Genomic DNA, 22,442 nt, shown 5'->3' with positions numbered 1-22,442 from the left:
ACAGCAGCTGGTATGTGCATTAGCAGCCTCCGGGGACGACCACTGATGAGGGGACTGGCCCTGCAGAGTTCAGACAGGCTCAGGAATTGGAGGCAACAACTAAGTGTTGAACTAAATACAGGCAGGTACCTTCATGTTAATCAAGATTAAAATGCATTAGGAAAATCGGAAAACTGTGTTACAGAAACCTCCCAGAGAGGAAATGAAATCCAACAGCTCTAGAATCTCATGGAGTTTCAGAACAAAGAAAGCATGTGTGTGTGTGTGTAAGGAGGGAAGAAGGGTTAAGAACTTAAAAATTTTCCAGATTGCCAGAGCCCACAAAGCATGGTATCACAATAGTATTTTAAATCATTAGAACACAGCACTTTAGGCACACTAGTGGCAGTCTAAGAAGAAAACAAATCAGAAAATAAAAATTGGGTCAGATACCCCAATGCTCTAACTAGAAGACAGTAGCACAATGCCTTCTAAATTCCTAATTTGAGTTTCTACCTATAATTTTATATACCAAGATAACTACCTTTCAGACATGTAAAAATCTCAGTAACTGACACCCCATGCACCCATTCCCAGAAGTTCCTGGAGTGTTCTTCTTTAGCAAAAAAGTAATCTAGTAACAAAGACAGGGCCCAGAAAATCCAATCCAAGGGGAGAGGAAAACAAATCCCAGGATGAAGTCTCAGGGACAGCCATGTACTCCAAGAGAGAAAGCAGTCCAGGCTGAAACAAGAAACACGTTAGGCCTTTAACACATGAAAAACAGGTTAAAGAATTTGACTTATCTGTTGCTGTTTTGGAAGAATTAGTGATATAAATGTAAAGCCAAGATAAAATATTCTGAGGAGGGAAATGTAAGCAAACTATCTAGCTTAGGAATAAACACAGAAATACGATCATTATAATGCAAACAATGGTGCTGACTTAACCGAAAACAGAGAATGAGAAGTGAAAAGGGCAGAAATCTTCACTTATCAGGTATAAGCCATTAGATTAGTCTAAACATAATAATCTGAAACAGCTGTATAAACCTATTACTTAGAAAACAGAAATCAAAGTGTTAAAAATAAGCTAAAGGCTGAGATGCCTCCTGAGGAATGGAAAAAGATGGTACCAGCTTTTGTCCTTATAAGCCCTGAAGTACTATTAAACTATGTACATGCATAAGCCTATAATAAAAATTCATTTAAAAAGTGTATACATATATGAAATTGAAAATTTAAAACATTACTTGCAATCTCTTCTCCACAGTTCTGACCTTCTTAGAATACGGAGGTGACAAAATGCAAATCCCAGTTCTAGATTCCAAGTTGTTTCCCCCTGCAGTGTTATCTGAGAGTTGGAACTCACTCCCAGAAGCAACAGCGACTCATAGGCCAGCCAATGATTTTCAACTAGCGGCCACATCAGAGCTTTCCAGCCACTGCTGAGGAAGTGGAGAAGACCACTAGTTTGAAAAATATACCTTCCCTGCTTTTGGCACTTAACAGCAGTGTGCATGCTTCCCTTCCCCACCTCTCATGCCTCTTACCACTGTTTTCTGCCCTTATAACAAAGACTTAAGGCTATGAATACTAAACTGCACATAATGCTGGTGCAATGTAATTTTAATATGAAGTTTAATAATAAAATACTGGAGCACTGCTAAAATGCTTACAACTTCATAAAGTGAAAAATTACTTTCTGGGGGCAACCAAGGAGCAACAGCCCTGAGTCAGCAACTGGAATCCCACTGATAATATTGCCACAGTTTTTCATCTGTTTTCATGTTTCCAAATATACAAAGTTTTGTCTTTTTCCCTATCCAGGTTGGTCATTTGGAACCCTGAACCTCAAAACCATAAATAATATTTCTTCTATTAGAAAAAAGAAACACTTTTAGTGTGAAAAGATCTTTATTTCAAATGAAAAGCACAAGGTCTTACATGCAAATAAAATTAGTGTTACTGCCCTCAGAGGTCAAGGTTAGCAACCCTTGTGGTGTATGCTAATTCATCATCAACTCCCAGTAGCTGGACTGAAGAGCCTTTAAGTGCAGCTTTAAGGTCACACGGTGTAATTCCCTTTGTCGATACCAGTGACAAAATTTAAATTACAAGGCTCCATTTAAAAAGAAAATAGAGCAGCTTTCCAGAAGGAACTCCCCAAAATTGTATCTAAAATTCATTTGTCTAAGATCTTGAGTTAAATGCCTTGCATATAATCAGTATTTGTCAGCCACAGCATAAGAAATTTAACCATAAGTGAAATTCTGCATCTTTTGCCCTCTTCATAGAGAAACTGACCAAGCATTATATACACTGTATTCATGTTTACTGATATTTACAGAGAATATTCAATAATCAGAACTCACCATTCACAATACTGTACATTAAATTATAATATAACCCCCACTACAAAAGCTAGATCTATGTTGACCCAAGATAAAAACTGTCCAGAATTTAAATACATTAGAAATCACACACAAAAAAAAGGAAATTAGAAAGTGATCTTCAAGTGTTAAAAATCTAGAAGAATTCTCCAACATCTGCTCTCTTATCTCGACATTTGCTTCGAGCTTTTGTTCGAGCCTTGAAGGCTGCAGAATTATATAAATGCTGAAACGAAGAGAAAGTACTTGTTAGTCACTTAAGGCTTAAGGTATTCTTACAGTTAAAAATAATTTTGTAAATCACAAAGTAGTGAACTAATTCAAACCTGTAAATATTTTAAATGTTTATAAAAAGAACAAGGGGGGAAATGAACACAAAATGGTTACTGGCTTTTTTTATTAAGAAAAAACAATCAAATATGTAAAATACCAATGAAACACCAAAGAATAAAATTTTAAAACATATGTGAACATTTAATCTGACCAAGGAAAAGATAAATCATGAAGTTATCTGAGAAATATCCAACCAGGCTGTCAATTAAAATAACAACAAAAAAAGTGGTAAGATTTCATTTTAATACCAACTACCTAACAAACTTTTATAATTATAAAACCCAATGCTGTCAAATGTGTGTGTAATAGGTACATACTTCTTTACTCATTACTGGAAACAATAAAAGAATGATAGAATAACTTTGGAAGGTAATTTGGCAATACATATCAAGTCATAATCTGGTTCTGTATTCTCATTTAAGGATTTCTTCCAAGAAATCATTCAAAAGAGAGGTATATGTAAGAATGTTAATGTTTATTCAAAACATTTAAAAAGAGCCAACAATTGTGTGGCTATAAAAATTAAATATAAAGATTCTATAAAAAAGAATTACACATTTCATACCCATTAGAATGGCTATAATTTAAAACAAGAACAAAAACAGGGTAACAAGTGTTGGTAAGAAGGTAGAAACTGAACTCTCCTACACTGCTGTGGGAATGTAAAAATGGCACAGTCACTGTCGAAGACAGTTTGGCAGTTCCTTGTAAAGTTTAACATAAAACCACCACATGACCCAGCAACGCCACTCCTAAAAGAACTGAAAACAGGTACTCTAATAAAAACCTGCACACAAAGGTTCACAGCAGCACTATTCACAAGGGCCAAAAAGTGGAAACAAGCCAAATGTTCAACTGATGAATGAATAAACAACATGTGGTACAGCCACACAATGGAATATTATTCAGCCAGAACAAGTCCTGAAGAACTGATACATGCTACAAGGCAGAAGAGCCTTGGCAACACTATTAACACTTCACAGAATGAAAGGAAACTGAAAAGGAAAATAATTTCTGTGTTCACAGGATTATGGATAAAATGTTTCATTACAATCCCCCAAACTCTAAATGCAGTGAAGTTCTATACTTTCAGGACAGTTACTCTGTGTCTGAAACATCAAGAACTCAAACCTCACAGAGACAGCTGAATACCCACCACCTGGCAGAATCAAAGCTCGGGCTCAGCTTTTTTTTGGTGCTTTTTAGTTCTGCTGGAAACAAAAACAACACTTACCCTTTCAAAACGAGAAATCTTCATTGTTTTAAGCGTTGCAGCATCAAGCATGACTGGGGGGCCAAGTTCAAAGACATTGCGAAGGAATTCATTCGACTAAGGTAAAAGACAAAGATAGCAAGATTCAGTATTCCATATCAGCACTTTTTATATGTATGAACTTATGTGGAGCTATTTTATATGTATGAACTTAGACCATTTATTTTATTTCTTTCTCATTATAAGGCACAATTGTTTTGTTTTTCAGTGCCTTGAATCCAAGTGGCGAACTATGTGCTTTCATACAGATTCGAGTTGTGCTCCACCAGAGAGCCACAATACAAAAACAGAAGTTTCATGTTTGTTCAATTTTCCTTTCAAAAATAAAGATATTGCCTTGTATAATGCTGAAAGCATTCTGCACATTCAACTAACTTCAAAAGCCAATTAAGTGAGCTACATTCTAAACTGCTCCCTAACTTAAAAGTAAACATGTAGAAAGGATGTCACCCACTCACCTGTAGGTGGTACTGCATCCCTGATCCAAGAACCTCCTTAAAGGTGTCATAGGTATGTTTTTTGACCCAGCAGTCAATATACATACGTTCAGGACCAAATTTAACAGTTTCTGTTGGAAAATCCCGTTCCTAGCCAAGAGAAGAATCAAAATTGTAAGAGGAACTAAAATGTCCTAAAGAGAGCCTACATAGACATAATTTCCAAGTAGACATCTACACGTCGAGATAAATGAGCAATATGGTTTAATATCATAACCATATTATACCTCCATCCCTGCTACATAAGCAGTCTAGAAAGCACTATGTTATATATATGGACATAGGATTTGTCTAGCTGTGACTAACTTGAAGGCACAACTAAGTTTGGATAATAATGGCAAAAGCATGTTGTGCATGTTTTAAAATTTCAGAAGCACTCAACAAAGGAAAAAATCAGACATGGGTACTGGTCTAGGATTGGGGGGTGGAGTGGGGAGGAGGTTATAGGACAGGTCTGAAACACAAGATGCCTCCACAAACCAGTGTGGAATTGAGGAGAAGAAGGAGCCAGGAAAGGAGGTGAAGATAAATGGGGTTAAAAACAACCAGCAAAGAGAGGACCAGCAACTAAGTGCTCCACAGGCCTTTGAGAAAAGGTTTATTAAGAAAATGAGAGTTAGCTCTGAGCTTAAGATTTCCAAGATGAAGAAGTTTTGCAAGATCATTTCTAAAGAATAAGCATGGGTGAGTGATCCAATTGAAATGGAAATAAAGCTCACTGAAACAAACACAGGATAGGGATTTCCACCCAGACAGAGAAGTCACCCAGAATGGGGCAGAACTGGAGATGAAAAACACTGGCTGCTCTATTCCTTGATGAATCATGAATACAGAAGAGGATCAGAAAGGGAGAAGCTGACCCACTGTTAGGGGAGAAAGGAGATGGAAACTGATGGGGCAAGAGCACTCCACAACTTCCTAACATTTACCCAGCACCCTTCTCTCTCAGCAGACACAGTATGTATAGTATATAATGCAGTAGTAAAGAACGTCAGCCCTAGACTTTCATGGTGTGTTACTCAGGGCCTTGTGACCTTGGCAAGTAATTTAACCTCTTTGGGCCTGGTTCCCTGCTTGTCAAGTGAGGCTGACTCCATCTACACCACACAGTGTTATTAAGGTGTTAAAACAGAACATGTCTGTGAAGCACATACAACGCCTGGTTTGTTACAACAGCTCAAAAAAAAAAGAAGAGGATTCTATTACTTCAGCCTCATGTCCGAAAATATTGACACCAGGAAAGAACTCCCTATACGCTTATCTACATCTTTACGTACTCCTCTCTCCTGAATCAGACACAGACACTCCTCAATGCAAGGCTGACAGTACTCTTTAAACCACATCATACTCCCAGTTTTTCAGTTGTATTTTCAAATGCTCTGTTCTCCACTGGTTCCTTCTCCCATAAACTATCTCTAGCATCTAAAACAAAACAAAGTAACAAGCCCTCCTACAATCCAGGTCAACTCTCTTCCCATTCCCATTACAGAAATGTTCCTCAAAAGAACTTCTCTTCCCATTCACTTTTCAATCCACTTCAGTCTGGCTTTTCTCCATTCAACTGAAGCTGCTTTTACAAAGGTCACCATGACCTTCTAATTAACAAATCTAACTGGTACTGTTCACTCTTACACGACCTTTTCTGCATTTGGCCTGGTTAAAAGACAGCATAGTACAGTGGGTTCAAATCTCAGCTTTGCTACTTACTGCTCTTCAACTATTCCATTGGTTTCCACTGTTCCTTAAAAAGTAATTCTGTTGCTTAATTCTATAAAGGAATTGAATAAGAAAACCGTACGTCAGAGGACCTAATATGTTAAATGCTTGCTGATTTGAGGACTGCGTGAACTTCAAGAAGGATTTCTGGATGAAAAGGCACAGTGTGGCAGCGACCACCACACCTAATAAAATGGGGACTCTCTTCGGTGGCACTTCAACAACTTTCATTTAGAAGATCCATCAAGGAAGCAGGGTCCTTTAGAGGAAGCTGGGTGCCAATGAAAGAAAATCAACAGGAACACTTCACAAGGCTCTAGGAATAGGCCCTTCCTTGGCAGGTACAGAGGCAGAGCTGGAGGGACAGGGAGCCCAGTCAACAGGTAGGGGAGGGCCTGAAATCTGAGATGAGGAGTAGAGGTGGTAAGGCCTGGGACGGAGGTCACTTAAGGACAGAACTATGATGCAAACAGAGGGCTCCTTCCCTTTTTGCATACCGGCGGGGTGGCAGGGGGCGAGGTACACAAGAGGCCTGTTAAGGCTGCTGAGCACTGGAGTTTCACTGGTGTCTTCCTCAGGAGATTCGGTGCTGCATGCTGCAGCTGACTGAGGGGCTGTCAGGCCCTGCTGACCCTTAAAATCTATTACCCACAGAGGACACATTAAGAAGGAAAATCTGAAATCAGGTCTAACCCAGAAAATCTAGGACACATCATTTATCTTATCTTTGGAGGCCACAGTATCCAAGTAAAGAAATGGTTTCTAGTTAATCAAAACAACGGTTTGCTTAATTTGGGGATCCTTATACTCTAAATTATACAACTAATCAGATTAATTATTAATATTGATGTCTGCTCAAGTCTGGGGGTTTTGTTTTGATTTTCACATTATAAAATTCAGAGTAAATATTAAGTATTACTACAATTCAGTTATAGTCAGCATTCACCAGAAAGTTTAGAACCCAAGAAATCTACACTACTTTATACCATAAGATTCACTTTTTTATGGAAGATTACAGTGAAGAAAGCAATTCTTTAGCAGGCTACATATGGGAACCAGGAACACTTCAAAACTGGATCTGACTGGGGCTTCAGTATCTCTATTTCTTTAAATTCCCATTCTAAATTTTCCTATATACATCAGGTTGCATGACTCTCTGGTGTTCATTTATTCTAAAGAGAAATGCCATATTAGATACCAATAACCTGATAAATTACCCCTCATATCCAGGAAATATTTATCTGGCCAACCAAAAAGAAAAGTGTTAAAAGATTTTGGTATTCTCCACAGCAAGACTGTCCTTATTAATAGATTCTACAGTTCATTTTAATCATACATTCTATTCTAATTGCTGAAAGCTTCTAAATCAATTTTTTTGCCAGGTAGACTGAAACAGGTTAAGATCCAGAGAAGGGACTCAAGCATCAGATGATCAGAATGTGCTCTGGTTGAAGGCTGGGGTTTGTTATTTCAGTTTTTAGCACATAGCCTCCTTCACAGAAGGATCACAAAGGTCTTTCTTTGCTTAAAAGTACTGAGGGGTAGGCAATATACTATTCACAAAACACACTGTACTAAGTATGTATGTGCTAAGTACCATTGCCTATATCAAGTACCCCAAAGTGAAATACATTTTTATCATTATCAGTGTTATTTTTTTAAACCTAAAAACGTACCTTTATATATCAGAATTAAATTTTCATTTGTTTAAAAGAAGTCTTCATTTATGTTACTAAAAACCTGGCTGTCTCAAAATGAGATTATTTTAATCAAAGATGAAGTTTAACTAACAAAATGACTAAACTGTCAAGTTTAGCCTGAGATCATGTAATTTCAATATGAGTAGCCAGTACAGTGTTAAGCCTACCTCCATGGCCCTCAGGATGTCTCTGAACACTGACCGCTGCTTTCTCTTGTCCACTTTGGCACGGTGTTTATTTCCATCTGTAGCCAAAGCCCTAAGCATCTGAGTCAAAGACTCCATGTCTTCATAAAAGAAGTCCTGTAAAAGGAAAAGCAGTTTCATTTAGTCTGTTATTGGTTTTTTCCCCCCAGCCTCTTCCAGTGCTAACAAAGAACAGCCCACCTTCAACACCATCCAGCATTGCTACAGAGCCATATAAACCTTCAAGCTATTCAGGCATCTTGGCAAACGCACAAAGGAACACATTTATGCGGTCATGCAAAGATGTGACCCCCAACTGCTGGCCACCGAACGATTAACACCCCCCTCCCAAGGATACCCAGATGCAGTCAACAAATACTTATGTGCTCCAACTGCATACAAGACATTCTTGGGATTTTAAGACGTTCAGTGAGTCAGACACACACGTACCAATATAGCTTCTATCCTTTGGCACTCCGGGCCTCAAAGCACACATTCCCAGAATTCCAAATATTCCTATTCCAGAGTGCAACCTATCAGTAATGCTTAAGCTTAAATCACCTCATGTCTAATGTTTTGGCTGTATTTCAAACAAGCAATAAAGTATTTACATCAGACACTCAAGTAAGAAGGTATTTTAACCCTTTTGGAGGAAAGCCATAAAATGCATTATTATTTGCTATTATCTTTGAATTGACTGTGGGCTTCCTTGTTACAGTTTAAGAGGCTATACTTTTAAAAGGTTGCTTTATTTTGGGTATTTTTATTTCCACCTACATTTTACAACATTAAAAATTAAAGATGATTAAATTATTTTGCTGACCAAAAGCAGAGCAGACACTTATAGAAGTCAGCAGGTGAGCAAACTCCAGTTCTAGTTACTAATGCCTATTCAACATTTTTTTTGCATTAGCAGTGGCAGTTATTTAACTCTTCTATTAAAATTAACAGCTCTTATTCTAGCATCCTTCAAATTGTATATATAATTTTCTAATCTCAGTAAGTCCAACTATGATTATTTTTAATGTCTAAAATGAAAAAGATTACTACACTGGTAGAAAATAAGGTTGCAATTAACAGATATTCTAACTTTCAAGTACCTAAATATTTTACTGTCAAATATTTTAGACATTTTACATTATTAACCGTTTTAACAAATGTTTTGTTCAAATGTTGTAATTCAACCTCCTATGTCTGAGTTAGCTGGAGACAATACCCATTAAGATTTGCATGGAGAAAAGCAATTACTGAAGCTGGTTGAGGTTTAATTAAAAACAGATCAAGGTTATGTGGATCTCTCTATTTCAATAAATCTGACTATCTTAACAAGATGGGAACAGTTTTACTTGTAGAAACTAGTATAAATTCAGGAACTAGCCATTTCCTACTCATTTTATTGGCTACTCTTTCATACTATTCTAAAAAAAAATGTGTGAAACATTTAAAAATACATATTGAAGGAGAAAAACAAAATTAAGCAAACTCCACGCACTACTTTAATTCGTTCTGAGAACTCGGAAGTGCCATCAGGGTTCCTGACAATCTCCCCTCCAAGGGGACACTGGTTGTATGTAACACATTTCTGGATGTCACCTCTGGGGAAGGAGCAGCTGCTACTGGCGCCTACTGAGCAGAGGCTAAGGATTCTGCTCAACAGCTTACAATGTGCAAGACACACCCCCCCAATAACACAAAGTTACCCAGCCCAACACACCCACAGTGCTGAGGCTGAGGAACCCTGCTGGACGTGATCCCTGCAGCTAATAAAACTCAACAGTCTACAGTCTGAATCACTGAGTTCAATGTGGTACTAACTTGGAAAAATAAACGTTAAACATTATAGGGAAATGTCACCACAAAGTGCACGGGCAGTAGAAAAAAAGAAAATGTAAAATACAACAAAAATAGTCCATGAGCAGCATCCAAAAGCTAATTTATTGGAGTTTAGGTAGCTATATAGTAAAACTGTACAGTAAAGGACAAATGAAAAATGGGCTCCTGAAAGGTACAAATAAACACTTTAGCTCCTATCCATCATAAGAAAAGGGCATAGTAATTTTCACACAACAGGGCATGTGGCGGGGGATATGTGTGTCTGTCTGTCTCTTTCCTGTGGCACTCCCTTCCCATCAGGTCAGGTCAGGGACAAAAAGGCAGAACTGGGGAAGGTCTGACCACACTATGTTTTGGTGTATTTGCCTGAGCCAGCACATCATGTTACACCCAAGATCTGTAGTTCTGCTCACTTAACAGTCTTTGTCTTATTTACTATAAAACATCCTAGAGAGCTCTTGAAAGGCCACTACTAGACTACTGCCATAGAGGGGAGGCAACACTTAATTCACCTATGTATTCAGCAACACCTGGTTTAATTAATTTTTTAAACATCCTGTAACTACCCCCACCACCACACATTCATTCCTTTCAAAAAGCTTATCTACTTAACAAACACAGCAAACAAAACACTAGGGAGGTTCTGCTTTGTAACCCAGTTCATGTTTGTCCTTGGACCAGGACTCAAGTCAAATTAAACGTTTTGGATGAGTCCTCCTGGCTATCCCATATGATTTATTAAGCCAGAGAACATAAGATATGTGGGTGATAATACACTCATGCTTACACAAATTTAAACAACTTCAAGTATAAATTAAACTGCATTTCAAAGTCAAAAGAAATTACCATTTCTAGCCAATAGAACAAAAATTAAAAACTAGGACATCTGGTTTCTGTGCCTTAAGGTTCAGGAGTCATTAACTAGATCAATAAAATTAAATTAACTGCTAAACTTGAGTACAGTTTCTCACATAAGGAGAATCACTGCTAATGACAGCACTGACAACTTACTTTCCATTCTTACCCGCTATCCTTCCTCAAGAGGCAGGAGTGCCTACGGAAAGACATTTCCCAGACATAAACTCTAAGAGCTTAACCATTTGTTAAATGCAGAGAATAGAGTACTGGGGGCCGACATAACCCAGAACATGTATTGATCCCATTCATAATTATTCACCAGTAAGTAACTTTAATTCGAGAAAAATTATGGAAACTTTCTGGAAATAATCTTACTCCTTAAATTAAAAAGCACTAATAAGTAACCCAATGTTCACAATGGAAGTCACAAAACAGGGCTACTAAACGTCTCTGTTAGGAAGACAAGGGGTTTCCTGGAACACAGCACTTTTGGGGCTAACCTGAAACAGGACCAGGCAAACCAGAAGAGCCAAACTGTGGCAACATCCATGAACAGAAAGTGGGTGGGAAACTGCAAGGCACATATCCCAGCTAAGGGGCCGTGTCTGTTTCCATCTTTGGCTTAGAGAAGTTAAACTAACAGCAACTAAACTCATCTAATCACAAACCTACGACAGCTTAATATTTCAACCATTTGTCTGATGTTTATTACAAAGCATCCTTGCCTGAATTACCTGAATCCATGGACTGAGAAATCCAAGCAGATCCGCACAAATTATACTATAGACACAGCTCTCTCCATGAGTAGCAGAGCATCCTAAGCTTTAGTTCTACAGATAGCAACAATTAAGCATAATGAACTATACTCAAATGCTGCTCTACCAACCCCTATTGGTTTATGTTTTTAAAAGTATTTTCTCAGTACTGCCAGGGAAGTGGCAATCAATCACCTGCTTCTCAAGCTGGTCACATTCCCAAGTTATCATCCAATTCTTAATGTGAAGGCAGTGATAGAATAATAGTCCTCATGGCACAGTCTTTTTCCTCTACTCATCAGATACTTACACTCTCCATTCCTCTGGCGAGTTCAAATAGGAGTGCCAAAGATTCACCAGCAGCTATTCTCATGTTTACATCATCAGAAGAAAGGAGGCTTGGAAGTTTATGGAAATGCCTAAAAAAGAAGTCGGTTACTACTATGTGAACATGACCATTATGTCAATAAATGTTTTTATAAAATATGAAACTAAAAAATACATACATCTCAAGCTTTTTCTTCACTTCACTGATTGGGCATATGGTCAGTAATAATGTCCATGCAAGAAGGGAGCGGATATGAAGCACCGTATTAGTGGTGCTACAAATAACATTAGTGTCTTTCTCTTTGACATAGGACTTGGTGAAGATATTTTCCAAATATTCCAGAGTTGAAAACAGCTCCTAATGCATAAGATTATGAAATAAGATAGCCATCTTAAATTAGAAATGTGCAAATAACTGGAGTCAAAGGTTTTCTACTTACTGTAATGTCATCTGTGGCAATAAAACAGCAAACACCAAAGCAAGTTGCACACTAAAAAAAAAAAGATATTAATGTTTGTAATTTTCTTATTAATACCGCATCTTCCTGCTTTTATAATTCAGTGTGAAAATGTTTTCAACTACCTGACTACCCTGTGGTCCCAAGTACAGTATAAAAAGAAGGACAAAGAATATCAGAGTTACAGGAAGTGAGTTTCAGCCCAAGCTCTGCTTCCAAACTCAGAGTATAACTTTAGAGAAATTATTCCATTTCTTGAGTCATCCTTCATTAATCTAGTAGATCGTTTTTTTTTGGTATTTTGTTAAATCTTTATTATATACTACTATAGTAATAAAAAATACAACGGGCTTTTTAAATTAAGGTATCATTGATATACAAGCTCATGAAGATTTTGCATGAGCAACATTACTGTTTCAACATTCACCCATATTATCAAGTCCCCCCTACCCCACTGCAGTCACTGTCCATCAGCATAGTAAGGACCACTAGTCCCTTCTTTGCATCTGTGAGTCTGCTACTGTTTTGTTCCTTCAGTTTTGTTGTTATACTCCACAAATGAGTGAAATCATTTGGTACGTGTCTTTCTCTGCCTGGCTTATTTCACTGAGCATTAATACCCTCTGGCTCCATCCATGTTGTTGCAAGCAGTAGGATTTGTTTTCTTTTTATGGCTGAATAATATTCCACTATGTTTATGTACCACATCATCTTCTTTACCCATTCATCTACTGATGGACACTTAGGTTGGTTCCATATCTTGGCTATTATAAATAGTGCTGTGCTAAACATAGGGGTTCTAATAGATCATTTTAAACTTCAAAGGAAAGACAGGAAGTCTGGACATTTGAAATAAAGAAATCTACTCTGTTAAAAATCTTTAAATACATTGTTTGTTGTAGGTTTGTAAGCTTTTAAAACTATTTGTATTCATTTGTTTTTATGCAGACTTTACTATGAAAACTTTAAAAGGAATCAGCTTCCAAAAAATAAGCACTTAGGAGCAGAAATTTCCTAAAATTTAAGTAACTGTTCTGAAACTTCCAACCTAAAGGAAGATCTCTTTAACTCAGATTTCATTTTTTTGGATTATGTTGAAAAGAGGTCAGGAATCTTTTAATTACCTTTTGTTGGGGGTAAAAAAGGGTTAAACAAGTGAGTACACTACAAGGTTACCAAGGTAAAGCTTACCTAACAGAATGGACACAAAATATTTATATACAACCTCTGTGCAACATAAACAGGAGTCAACAATTCTCAGAATATTGCTTTAGCAAAACTAGTCACATAAAAACAGCATTTGTAATTTGTGAGATTTTATTATTCTCTATTTCCCTTTACTCCACGTTTCCACTACAATTCCCTCATGTTATTTCAAGTACCATTAATACTATAAGTCTTTAAAGTCACCATTCAGGTGTCCAGATTTCAGCTAGTTTGTTTCAAGAACTATAAGGACACTTATGATATTAATCTCTTAATGTTAGTATTTTATTTTCATTATATTCTTCTGGCAAAAATTGGCTGTTGTTAAAATTAAGAAGTCGCCTAGGCATTATTCTCAATAAAGGAAAATTTCCATCTGCAATCCCTTCTCCTAAGCAAGCAGCTGAGGCAAGGCCACATCTCTTCTATTGACCCTCAGAAAAAACTATGACTGTCTACCTTTAACCTAGATTCCTGCTGCTAATGAGAGCTGCTAAGTTTAAAAAAGAATTCACAGCAGGAGTTAAAGTATGAAAAAGAAATGGCCAAAGCAAATTTACATGCAACCAAAATTAAGTTGTCACTAAAAAGTATCTACCCAACAGTGTTTTCTATCAAACATAACAAAAATATCTCCATAGTCCTACATGATTTAAAAGCTGCATGAAACTACCCCAAAAGGGGAGACAGAAAGGTAAATGACAAAAACTTAAATATTTTAGGATTACTAACTGCCCGCCAGCAGAGAGGCCTATGATGTCACCAGACTCCTATTTCTTTGTCTCTAGGGAAGCAGCTTAACTATTCCCAGCCTCCATAGAGTCAGTAAACCAAGGGAACTGGCCACTGAAGTGAGATGCCTGAGCCCCTGTCCGCTTTTTTCTCCACTGAGCTAGGGACCCTGCTGACTTGTACTGGGCAGTTATATGAGCAAAAAGTAAACTTTTTTTGAGCCACTAAGACTTCAGGGTTTATCTGACTCAAAGATTAATGTCATTTACTTTAAGTAATACTAAAAAAAAGAAAGCTAATTGAAAAAAAATATTAGAAGTATTAAAAAGAGTGAAACCCCAAAACTAGATGAGTATTTCACAGGTCAGTTTCCTCCATCAATCCAAATCTACCAAGGAAATATGGCATTCAGCTTTTTCATAAGGACTTGTAGGCCATGGCTGCTAAAAACTCAAACACCCCACTGCATTTCTTAGAATAAAAAATAACCACCCAATAAACATTGTCTAGACCACTTCTTTAAGATCCAATGAAAATTATTCTATGATCATCCCAAAGAACTCAACACAGTATTCTATATCAGTGTTATCTCCCACTTCAAAGATGTAGAAATTTGCTGTATCTGGGATGCATTATGGCATCTCAGAAAATTTAAGAGAACAATTAATTGTCCTGTTAACTCTTGTTCACTAAAACTGAGACAAATGAAACTACAATGTTAATATAAACCTATTTTTTTAAATGCTGTTTTCCAAGATCACCATAATGTCTGGTGTCATGCCTAGATAAGATCTAAACATTTTTAAATCTTAATACTTACAGTTTGTCTAGCCTGGACACTAGCTGTTCCATCACAAATTATCTTCTTTAGGACTGGTCCAAGAGTTTTGAAAACCTCTTCACTTTCAATGCCAGGCCCCAGCTGAACACAGAGCACAGACGCCAATGCCGCAGCTGCTCGCTGCTCATCACTCTTACCTACAAAAGCCCAGGTGCCACTACTTAGTAAGACAGCAACTGCCCCAATTGGTTCCACTTCAAAACTGCATCTACCATTTATGAAACCCATAACACACTCTAGGCTTTGCCATGAGATGTATGCCTAGTGAGGCGTAAGACCTCCAACTCTGGAAACAGATCTTGCTCAAATTCTAGACCCACCACTTATTAGCCAGAACACCTTCAATTCCTATTCTCAGAACAGATTTCCTCCTCAGTGAGATGGAGAGAAACATTGCGTACGGGAGTACTGTAATGGCTCAACAAAGCAGTTGTTTGAAGATGATTTGGTCTTTCAGATCCTTCAGGTACTGGCAGAAGAGTACTCAAGTAGCCCTTAAATCAATCTCTCAAGCATTTCAGATACACATAGTCCACAAGGTAAACTAATACCTTCATGATTTCTCCTCCCATTTTGTTTTTTTAAATAAGTCTTTAAAACCAAAACATCTATGTAAAGGTAAAAACTAAGTTAATACTTTTGAGAACTGTAAAAACCAAAAGGTTTCAGCAAGTTTTGATCTCAAATTATTACCTGACAAACTAAAACTCTGTAAAATATTCAGTTGGGATGAAATGTTTAATCCCGTCTGACTACCACTACTGGAGACAGTTTCAATGTAAACACTGCTAACAAAGCCACTGTAAAAACTCAAAAAAGGTGGCTCTGCTATCAACTGTACCACTAGCAAGTTATATAACTTTAGACCAGTCTCATGTTTCCTAGGCCTTTCTTTATTCTGTATAATGAGAGGTGGATTGGATGAAAGGTTTCGAAACACCCATTCCTGACAAAAGGTTTCACCTGAGGCAAAATGAGAAAAACAAGGACATAAAACTAAGTTAATTCAATTTAAAGAAGCATCTGTGCTTCCTATATTTTTGGTGCTAGAAAATATTTTTGTTAATAGAGATAATGATAGTATAAGATTATTATTTCCATTATGTTCTGCTTGGCAAAGTTATGCTGGCAGCCCCAAATCTTTTAAATTCAATGGTTCCTAAAACTGCAGTCTGGTAATACTAGACTTAATCTTTAAGGTCTCTCTTTATTCTCAAAAGTTCTATGATTATAACAATATGAAATCCAGAGCCTCTATTACAAAATTCTGGAATTCATATATTCCAAGGGACATCCTGATAATGATGTAATTGACAGATATGACTGACGTTTTAAATAAGTGCAAGGGAAAATGAGCTGGATGATTATGATACCTCTTCAATTTTAGAAAAATAAAGTAGGATGGCTTTCTTAATAATACGTTTTGCTGACATCTGACACAAGCTTTCAAACCTTTCTTAAGTACATAAGAATGGCAATCACCTCCTCAGATACAATAAAGGATGACAATCCAACCTGATCCTTCCCAATTTCAAGCTACTTACTACAAAATATTACAAAACGTTTTGTTTTATAAACAAAAACAAAGCTAACAAGTCTCATGTTGAGTTTTAACAAGCATGGTGTATTCCTTGACAATTATTAAGTTATGAGAGTGACCCGGTCTTCTAGTGCTGTAAAGAAACGTTATTGCAAAGGCAGCAAATTCCTGTATAGATCGGGCCCTGTAACTCAAAAATAAGGACATTACCTTTTTTCAGGCAGCGTTCAATGCTATCAGTTAAAGTCATTCTTCTTTCCAGAATAAATTCATAAAGCATTTTTGAAACCAGTGCATTTTTAATACCTTCAAGAGCTGCCTGCCTTGTCTTCGCACTATTTAAAACAAAATTAAGAGAAAAAAGACCCAGATAGAGTATACCATCAATGACTTGTAAAAACCTAGCTTTTCCCTCTAAATTTTTTCTATTTACAGTTTTTTTAAATCTGTCATCAATCTCAATTTTTCAAAAATTAAATTTTCATCTACAAAACTCACCTTATTACACAAAAGATTTTAAACTGCTTTGTATCATAGCATTTTTGTTAGTTTAGTAATCACAAGTTTAAATGATTAATAAATATGTTATAGTTTAATTGGAAAAAACATTCTGTATTATATGTTTAAGTAAACTCACATTTCTTTTTTAACACTACACAAGTCTAGAGTTCACATTTGCATCTTCTGGGCTTTTAAAAAAAATTGTATTGGTTTTAAGTCCGTTTTGAAGCTACTGTAAAGTAAGGAGATAATTTAGCTTGATATTTCCCATGTCTGCAACAAAATTCGTGGACAAGAGGCTTCAAGTTTGGTTGTTCTTTCTAGTTGAAGATTAAATTCAACACATCCATTCCAATTACAATCAAATACAGTTATATACTATTACACTAAAATAATGACAAATCTGAGTCAATCTAAACTCTAGTGGAATGTTCCTAGCCACATTAAAAGTCCAAAGGAACAACAGTAAACATCCAAAGTAAACAATTCAAACTTTAGGGAAACATACTGTTAAGTCAGAGTAGTACACATATAACATATACCTGTACATAGTATTTCCTACCTCTTATCCATGGTCAGGTCAATGAATCCCTTCAACTTGTACTCTATGTCTTCCTGAGTTCCTTCTTCATCAAGGACTTCTGGTCCTAAGGAATAACATAAATCAACCACTGCAATTTAGAAAAAAAGCAGAAAGGGAACAGCAATATCTTAGCTACAGTATATTTTAGCTATAACAATTCCTTCACCTAAGACATCCTTTTATCTAAAGTTGCAGATTTAAATTTAAAATTCATACCATCTTCAGCAAAACTGGAAGGATCACTGTAGCCACTGCAATGGCTCATTGTTTCAATCGATGCATCCTCATCACTAAAGGGCTGAACATTTCGATGCTGGCCACCTATTAGGTAAAGTGGAAGTAGATGATTTCATTGCCATATGTGCAAATATTTAACGTGGATATTTATTTACTTAGGAGAAATCCAGTAACAAAAACCCAAATATATTTAAGAAAAGGGATGATCAAATTACAAAAGAGTATACTTAAATATTCCCAAGTAAGTCAATTCACCTAAAAACTATTTCAGAGCATAAACTACTTATGATATACACCAGCTTCAGAAATATACTTAATACTGGTATTATGGATGAAAAACCTACTTCTAAACCGTAACTTCAAATATGAAGACAATAAAAATATCCAGAAATAGAGAATGATGCTATAGATCATCACAAAAGAAGCCATTTTCCAATGACTACGACTGGGCTTATTACACATGGTAAATGAGTTAGTTTCTAGGTTATATATACCTTATTTGAAGGGGAATTAGGGAGTTAGAAGATGGAACTTTAAAGATAACTTGAACTGAAAGGGGGGAAAAAAGGTTTAAAGCAGAAATTTTGGTATTTGATATAGTATAAAAGTCTATGAAATAAATTACTTTCAAAAGTTTCTAACATATCCATCCAACAGTTTAAAAACATAGTGTTACTAGAAAATAAAACCTCTTAAAAACTAAAATTTTTTTCTCAACTTTAGTAACTTAAGGAATAAATCCATAGCCACCGTTTTTTTGGGGTAGGGATTTAACATTAATAAAAAGATTGCCCAGTCATGAATTAATTGTCAGTCCCAAATTCTGCCCAAGTGACCTTGAGTCTCATGATTTACTTTTGAACCCAAGTTCCCAAGTTCCCTAAAATCAAAAATTGCACCAGGTATCTGTAGGTCCCTATGCTCAAGAAATTAGTAACATTTACTATCTTAAGTTTGTTTAAAAGTCCTCCATGTTTAAGCCTGTTACTGTTAGGCATTCCTTTTGTTTTTAAAATCAAAACAGATTAGATAATTTAGCAGATTTTTAAATCAACATGGGAAGCAAGTGACCTTCAGATTTACTTGCTATCCTAAAGGAAAGACAGTACCAATCAAAGCAGAAAAAGCATAAAGCAATGAACAACCCAAAATAAAAAAAGATCTATGACAGCATATTCTATTTCTGGATATACCTTCACTGTCTTCATGATTTAAAATCATGGAAAAAATTGAGTCATTTGATTAACTTTTACTAATATTACAACTCAATTTATATTTTTATTTTTCATATTCAGCCTATTTCTAAACTGCCAAGAAGTGTATTCCCATGCAGCTCTTACTCTAAGTTTGAATGATTTCCCAAGACTCGAGATAAAAATAAAAATAAAAAACTTTTCAAGAAAAACAACCCTATATAAATCCTTGATATCTAGGTCAAGCTTACCTACCTTGTGATCCCAAGTATCATTAGTGAGGTGACACTCTAGACACATCAAGTCCTTATTTCTTATTGGGCTTATTTACTAACAAGGTTTTGTTCTTTCCTAAAAATGTTCTCTTCAAATTAAGTGCTATGACAGTTATGCATTTCTTGTAAGAGTTCAATTTTATTAGCTTCCTATAACCCTCCACTGACAAAAAATAAAGAATTTAAATAGAAAACCCACAGAAGTTGGTTATCTTTTGGTTATACATGTGAAAATCTCATTTGAGTCCCATTTCTTCTAAACGTCATCTCAAAATACCAGTAAGTGGTTTGTAAATAAGTAGAAGTTTGTGACAATTTTCCATCTCTTCTACTCAATTATTTATTTAATGAATAAACCCACTTGGAATCAAATTAAAGTTTTGAAAAAGTAAATCTCACCCCCCCCACAAGCGCCACTTACCACAGGTGAGCAGTTAGCAAGTTCTACTGTAAACGCCCAGATATTCAAAGCATGTATCGCTTTATAAGCTAATCAAAGGATTCTTTCCCTTTGCTTATTATATATGCTAAAATTCAGTGTTTAAATATACCCTTCCACTGAAATTAATGGAAAAAGCAGCAGTAATAAAGCTGGCTGAAGTCAGGAATGAGCCTTAAAAATTTGAAAGGCAACCCCTCCACTGGCACCTCAAGTTAGTACCAGGAAGGAAGAAGTCTAGAGCAAAAGTTTCCGAAGGGAATAAAGCTTTATTTGTGATACAAGGAAGCCATTAGTAACATCATTACCATTTTCAAAATGACTTTAGCTTGCGGCTTCTCCATCACTTGCTTCATCAAAAGAATAAAATAACCTTCCGGACTGAATTTCAATGTATATTTAAGTTGAGGATAAGCTGAAGCACAGTAAAGAGGTATCCCCAATTCAACACACAGCAACCGGATTCCACGACAAATTATGAAGTTATGATCGAGAATGAATTTCACGAACATCGAGAGCATTCAATCAAAATAAACAGCGATATAAAAATGGGGGGGGAAATCTGCATTTATATAATCCATTCTATTGTTACTTACTAAATGTTTGATACATGGTCACAAGTTTTCCTGCTGCTCTAAACCCTACAGGAAAGCTTTTTAAATGCGTTTCCAATTACCTTCAACAGGAAAACAGGCCTATTCACCATCCAATGAGCAAAAGGCATGGCATTCTGAGAGTTAGGATGGAAATTTTGTTGACAAATATCTAGTGGTTAGTTCAGATGTGATAACATTTTAGGATATTCCAATGTTTAAGTTCAGAATCTCAACAGAAAAATTACTAAATGAGATGATTTTATCCAGTTTAATACTCGATGTACGTTTAGTGTAGTGTCTCATAAAACCTTGCACTTGATGTCTTTTTTGCTTTTAGTACGTAATAGATAATAATTAATTCGGCTAAGGACCTACTCATCCTGGAAAAGTTTCAACTTCACGGTGAGGAGTCCAAAGACCTAAACTTTTGGCCAATTGCAACCTGAGTTCCTTACCACCCCCGCCTACCCAGCGCCCACAGCAGAAACACTACACAGTGCAACACAAAGGAGAAGGCAGTTCCTGCCCCTCGGAAGAGAATTTTGTCCCGACTGGTCTCCGGGGAGCTGCGGGCTTGGAACTGAGATGCCAAGTAGAGGGAGGAGGAGAGCCTAGGCTGGGACTTCCCAGCAGCCGATGCCTCGGCCGGCCAGGTGGACACACGGGATGCACAAGAACGCAGCGGAAAAGGGAATGGCATACGGCACAGAAGGCCCAAGCCGAGTGACTCAGGGGCCCGCCCAGACCCGCTGGACATCTGGCATTCTCGGAACTCCGTGTTGGAGCCGGCGGTCAAGGGCGACCAGTGACAGCGCGACCGCAGCCCCGATCTCTGCCCCACCCTCCGCAAGGAAGAGCTCTGGAGAGCAAGCTCCAGCCTCTGGGGACACTTGTCTCCCGCCAGCCTCGCGTCACCCCCAACCCCGAGCCCTCCGGCCCACGGGCCCACCCGCCGCGTCCCGCCCCAAGGCCGGTGTCACAGAGTCCCGTTCGCGCACCAGACCAAATCGCGCGAGGGGCGGCCCCGAGGCACGCTGGGAACGGTAGTTCGCCAGCAAAGCCAGGAGCCCCGCAGGTGCCCACGCCGGGAGGGAATGAACTGCAACTCCCGTAGTGCCCAAAGAAGAGACTCGCCAGCCCTCCGACGGTCGGGACACCCCCTACCTGCCGTCGCCGCCGTCGCTGCAGCTGCCACCGCGCCGCCGCCACCACCACTGCCACCGCGGTGGGGCGTGTTCCGCTTCTTATTCTTCGGCATCGTGGGACGCCCGGGGCCGCCTAAACTCGGAGCTTAGCGAGGATCAGCCGATGGAGCTGCACTTTTTACTCGTGCGACTGTGCGGCGGGCGGCTAAAAGGCGAGTCTTCGGCTAACAACAGAGGCGAGCAGCGGCGGGGGTAAAAGTGGGTAGTGGCGGCCGCAGAAATCCCCGTTAAGAGCTGTGATCGGAAACGACACATGTTTCTCTCTAGCGCGGGAGCTAAGGCGGGGCAGGCCAGGCCACGACACCTTAAGTATGCAGACCGCCGCTGGCGTCACCGCCGGTGGGCGGGACTCGAACGCTTACTGGCAAGTGCGTGCAGCTGTCCCCGAGCCCGGCTTCCGGCGGCCGCGCCCAGTTCCGGGACGTGTAGTAGGCTCCGGGCCTGGCCTGGCTCCTCCCGGCGGGCTTGTGTGTCCACCTGCGTCCCTCTCGTGACTCCGCCTGCATCCGTGGCCCTGCCTGGGATGGACGTAGGTGCTCACGTGTCATGAGCAATGGAGCGGGTGTGCCTGATGACTACAGCAGGCTTCCAGCAGCGGGCTACACAGTCAGCCTCGCTCGTCCTGCTCCAGCGGCCGGCATTGTTCTCTTTAACCTTTCCCCTGCTTCCATGAGGCCTCAGCCCGGGCACAGCCATGCCCATCCTTAAAACACTGGTTTTAGTAATTGAGTTAATTTACCGATCATCAGTGTCTATAATTGAACCGTGGTTCAGGGCTGTGTGCCCCC

The 22,442-nt window shown here is 38.2% G+C and overlaps 2 protein-coding genes and 1 long non-coding RNA gene across 3 annotated transcripts in view; 1 reads left to right on the top strand and 2 right to left on the bottom strand.

Annotated features, from left to right (window-relative positions):
• Positions 1-22,442, top strand: part of LOC118918465 (uncharacterized) — a 44,418-nt gene that overhangs the window by 4,592 nt on the left and 17,384 nt on the right. The gene's annotated exons all lie outside the window — the stretch shown is intronic.
• On the bottom strand, positions 2,291-21,752 carry IFRD1 (interferon related developmental regulator 1). Its single transcript, XM_036897330.2, has 12 exons — positions 21,614-21,752; positions 17,926-18,030; positions 17,689-17,773; positions 16,836-16,960; positions 15,065-15,222; positions 12,289-12,339; positions 12,028-12,206; positions 11,832-11,940; positions 8,058-8,192; positions 4,436-4,564; positions 3,939-4,034; positions 2,291-2,597 (listed from the first exon to the last, which is right to left on the bottom strand). The coding sequence occupies exons 1-12, from the start codon at positions 21,705-21,707 to the stop codon at positions 2,508-2,510; spliced, it is 1,356 nt and encodes a 451-aa protein (XP_036753225.2). The 5' UTR covers positions 21,708-21,752; the 3' UTR covers positions 2,291-2,507.
• Positions 21,751-21,909, bottom strand: LOC130684302 (uncharacterized). The gene has a single exon (XM_057504678.1). It carries the CDS (start codon positions 21,907-21,909, stop codon positions 21,751-21,753), a length of 159 nt encoding a protein of 52 aa, XP_057360661.1.

The sequence above is a fragment of the Manis pentadactyla genome, chromosome 7 (genome assembly GCF_030020395.1).
Source record: "Manis pentadactyla isolate mManPen7 chromosome 7, mManPen7.hap1, whole genome shotgun sequence".
Lineage (NCBI taxonomy): Eukaryota > Metazoa > Chordata > Mammalia > Pholidota > Manidae > Manis > Manis pentadactyla.
Note: the sequence above shows the minus strand (reverse complement) of the source record. Positions and strands in the feature narration are given on the sequence as shown.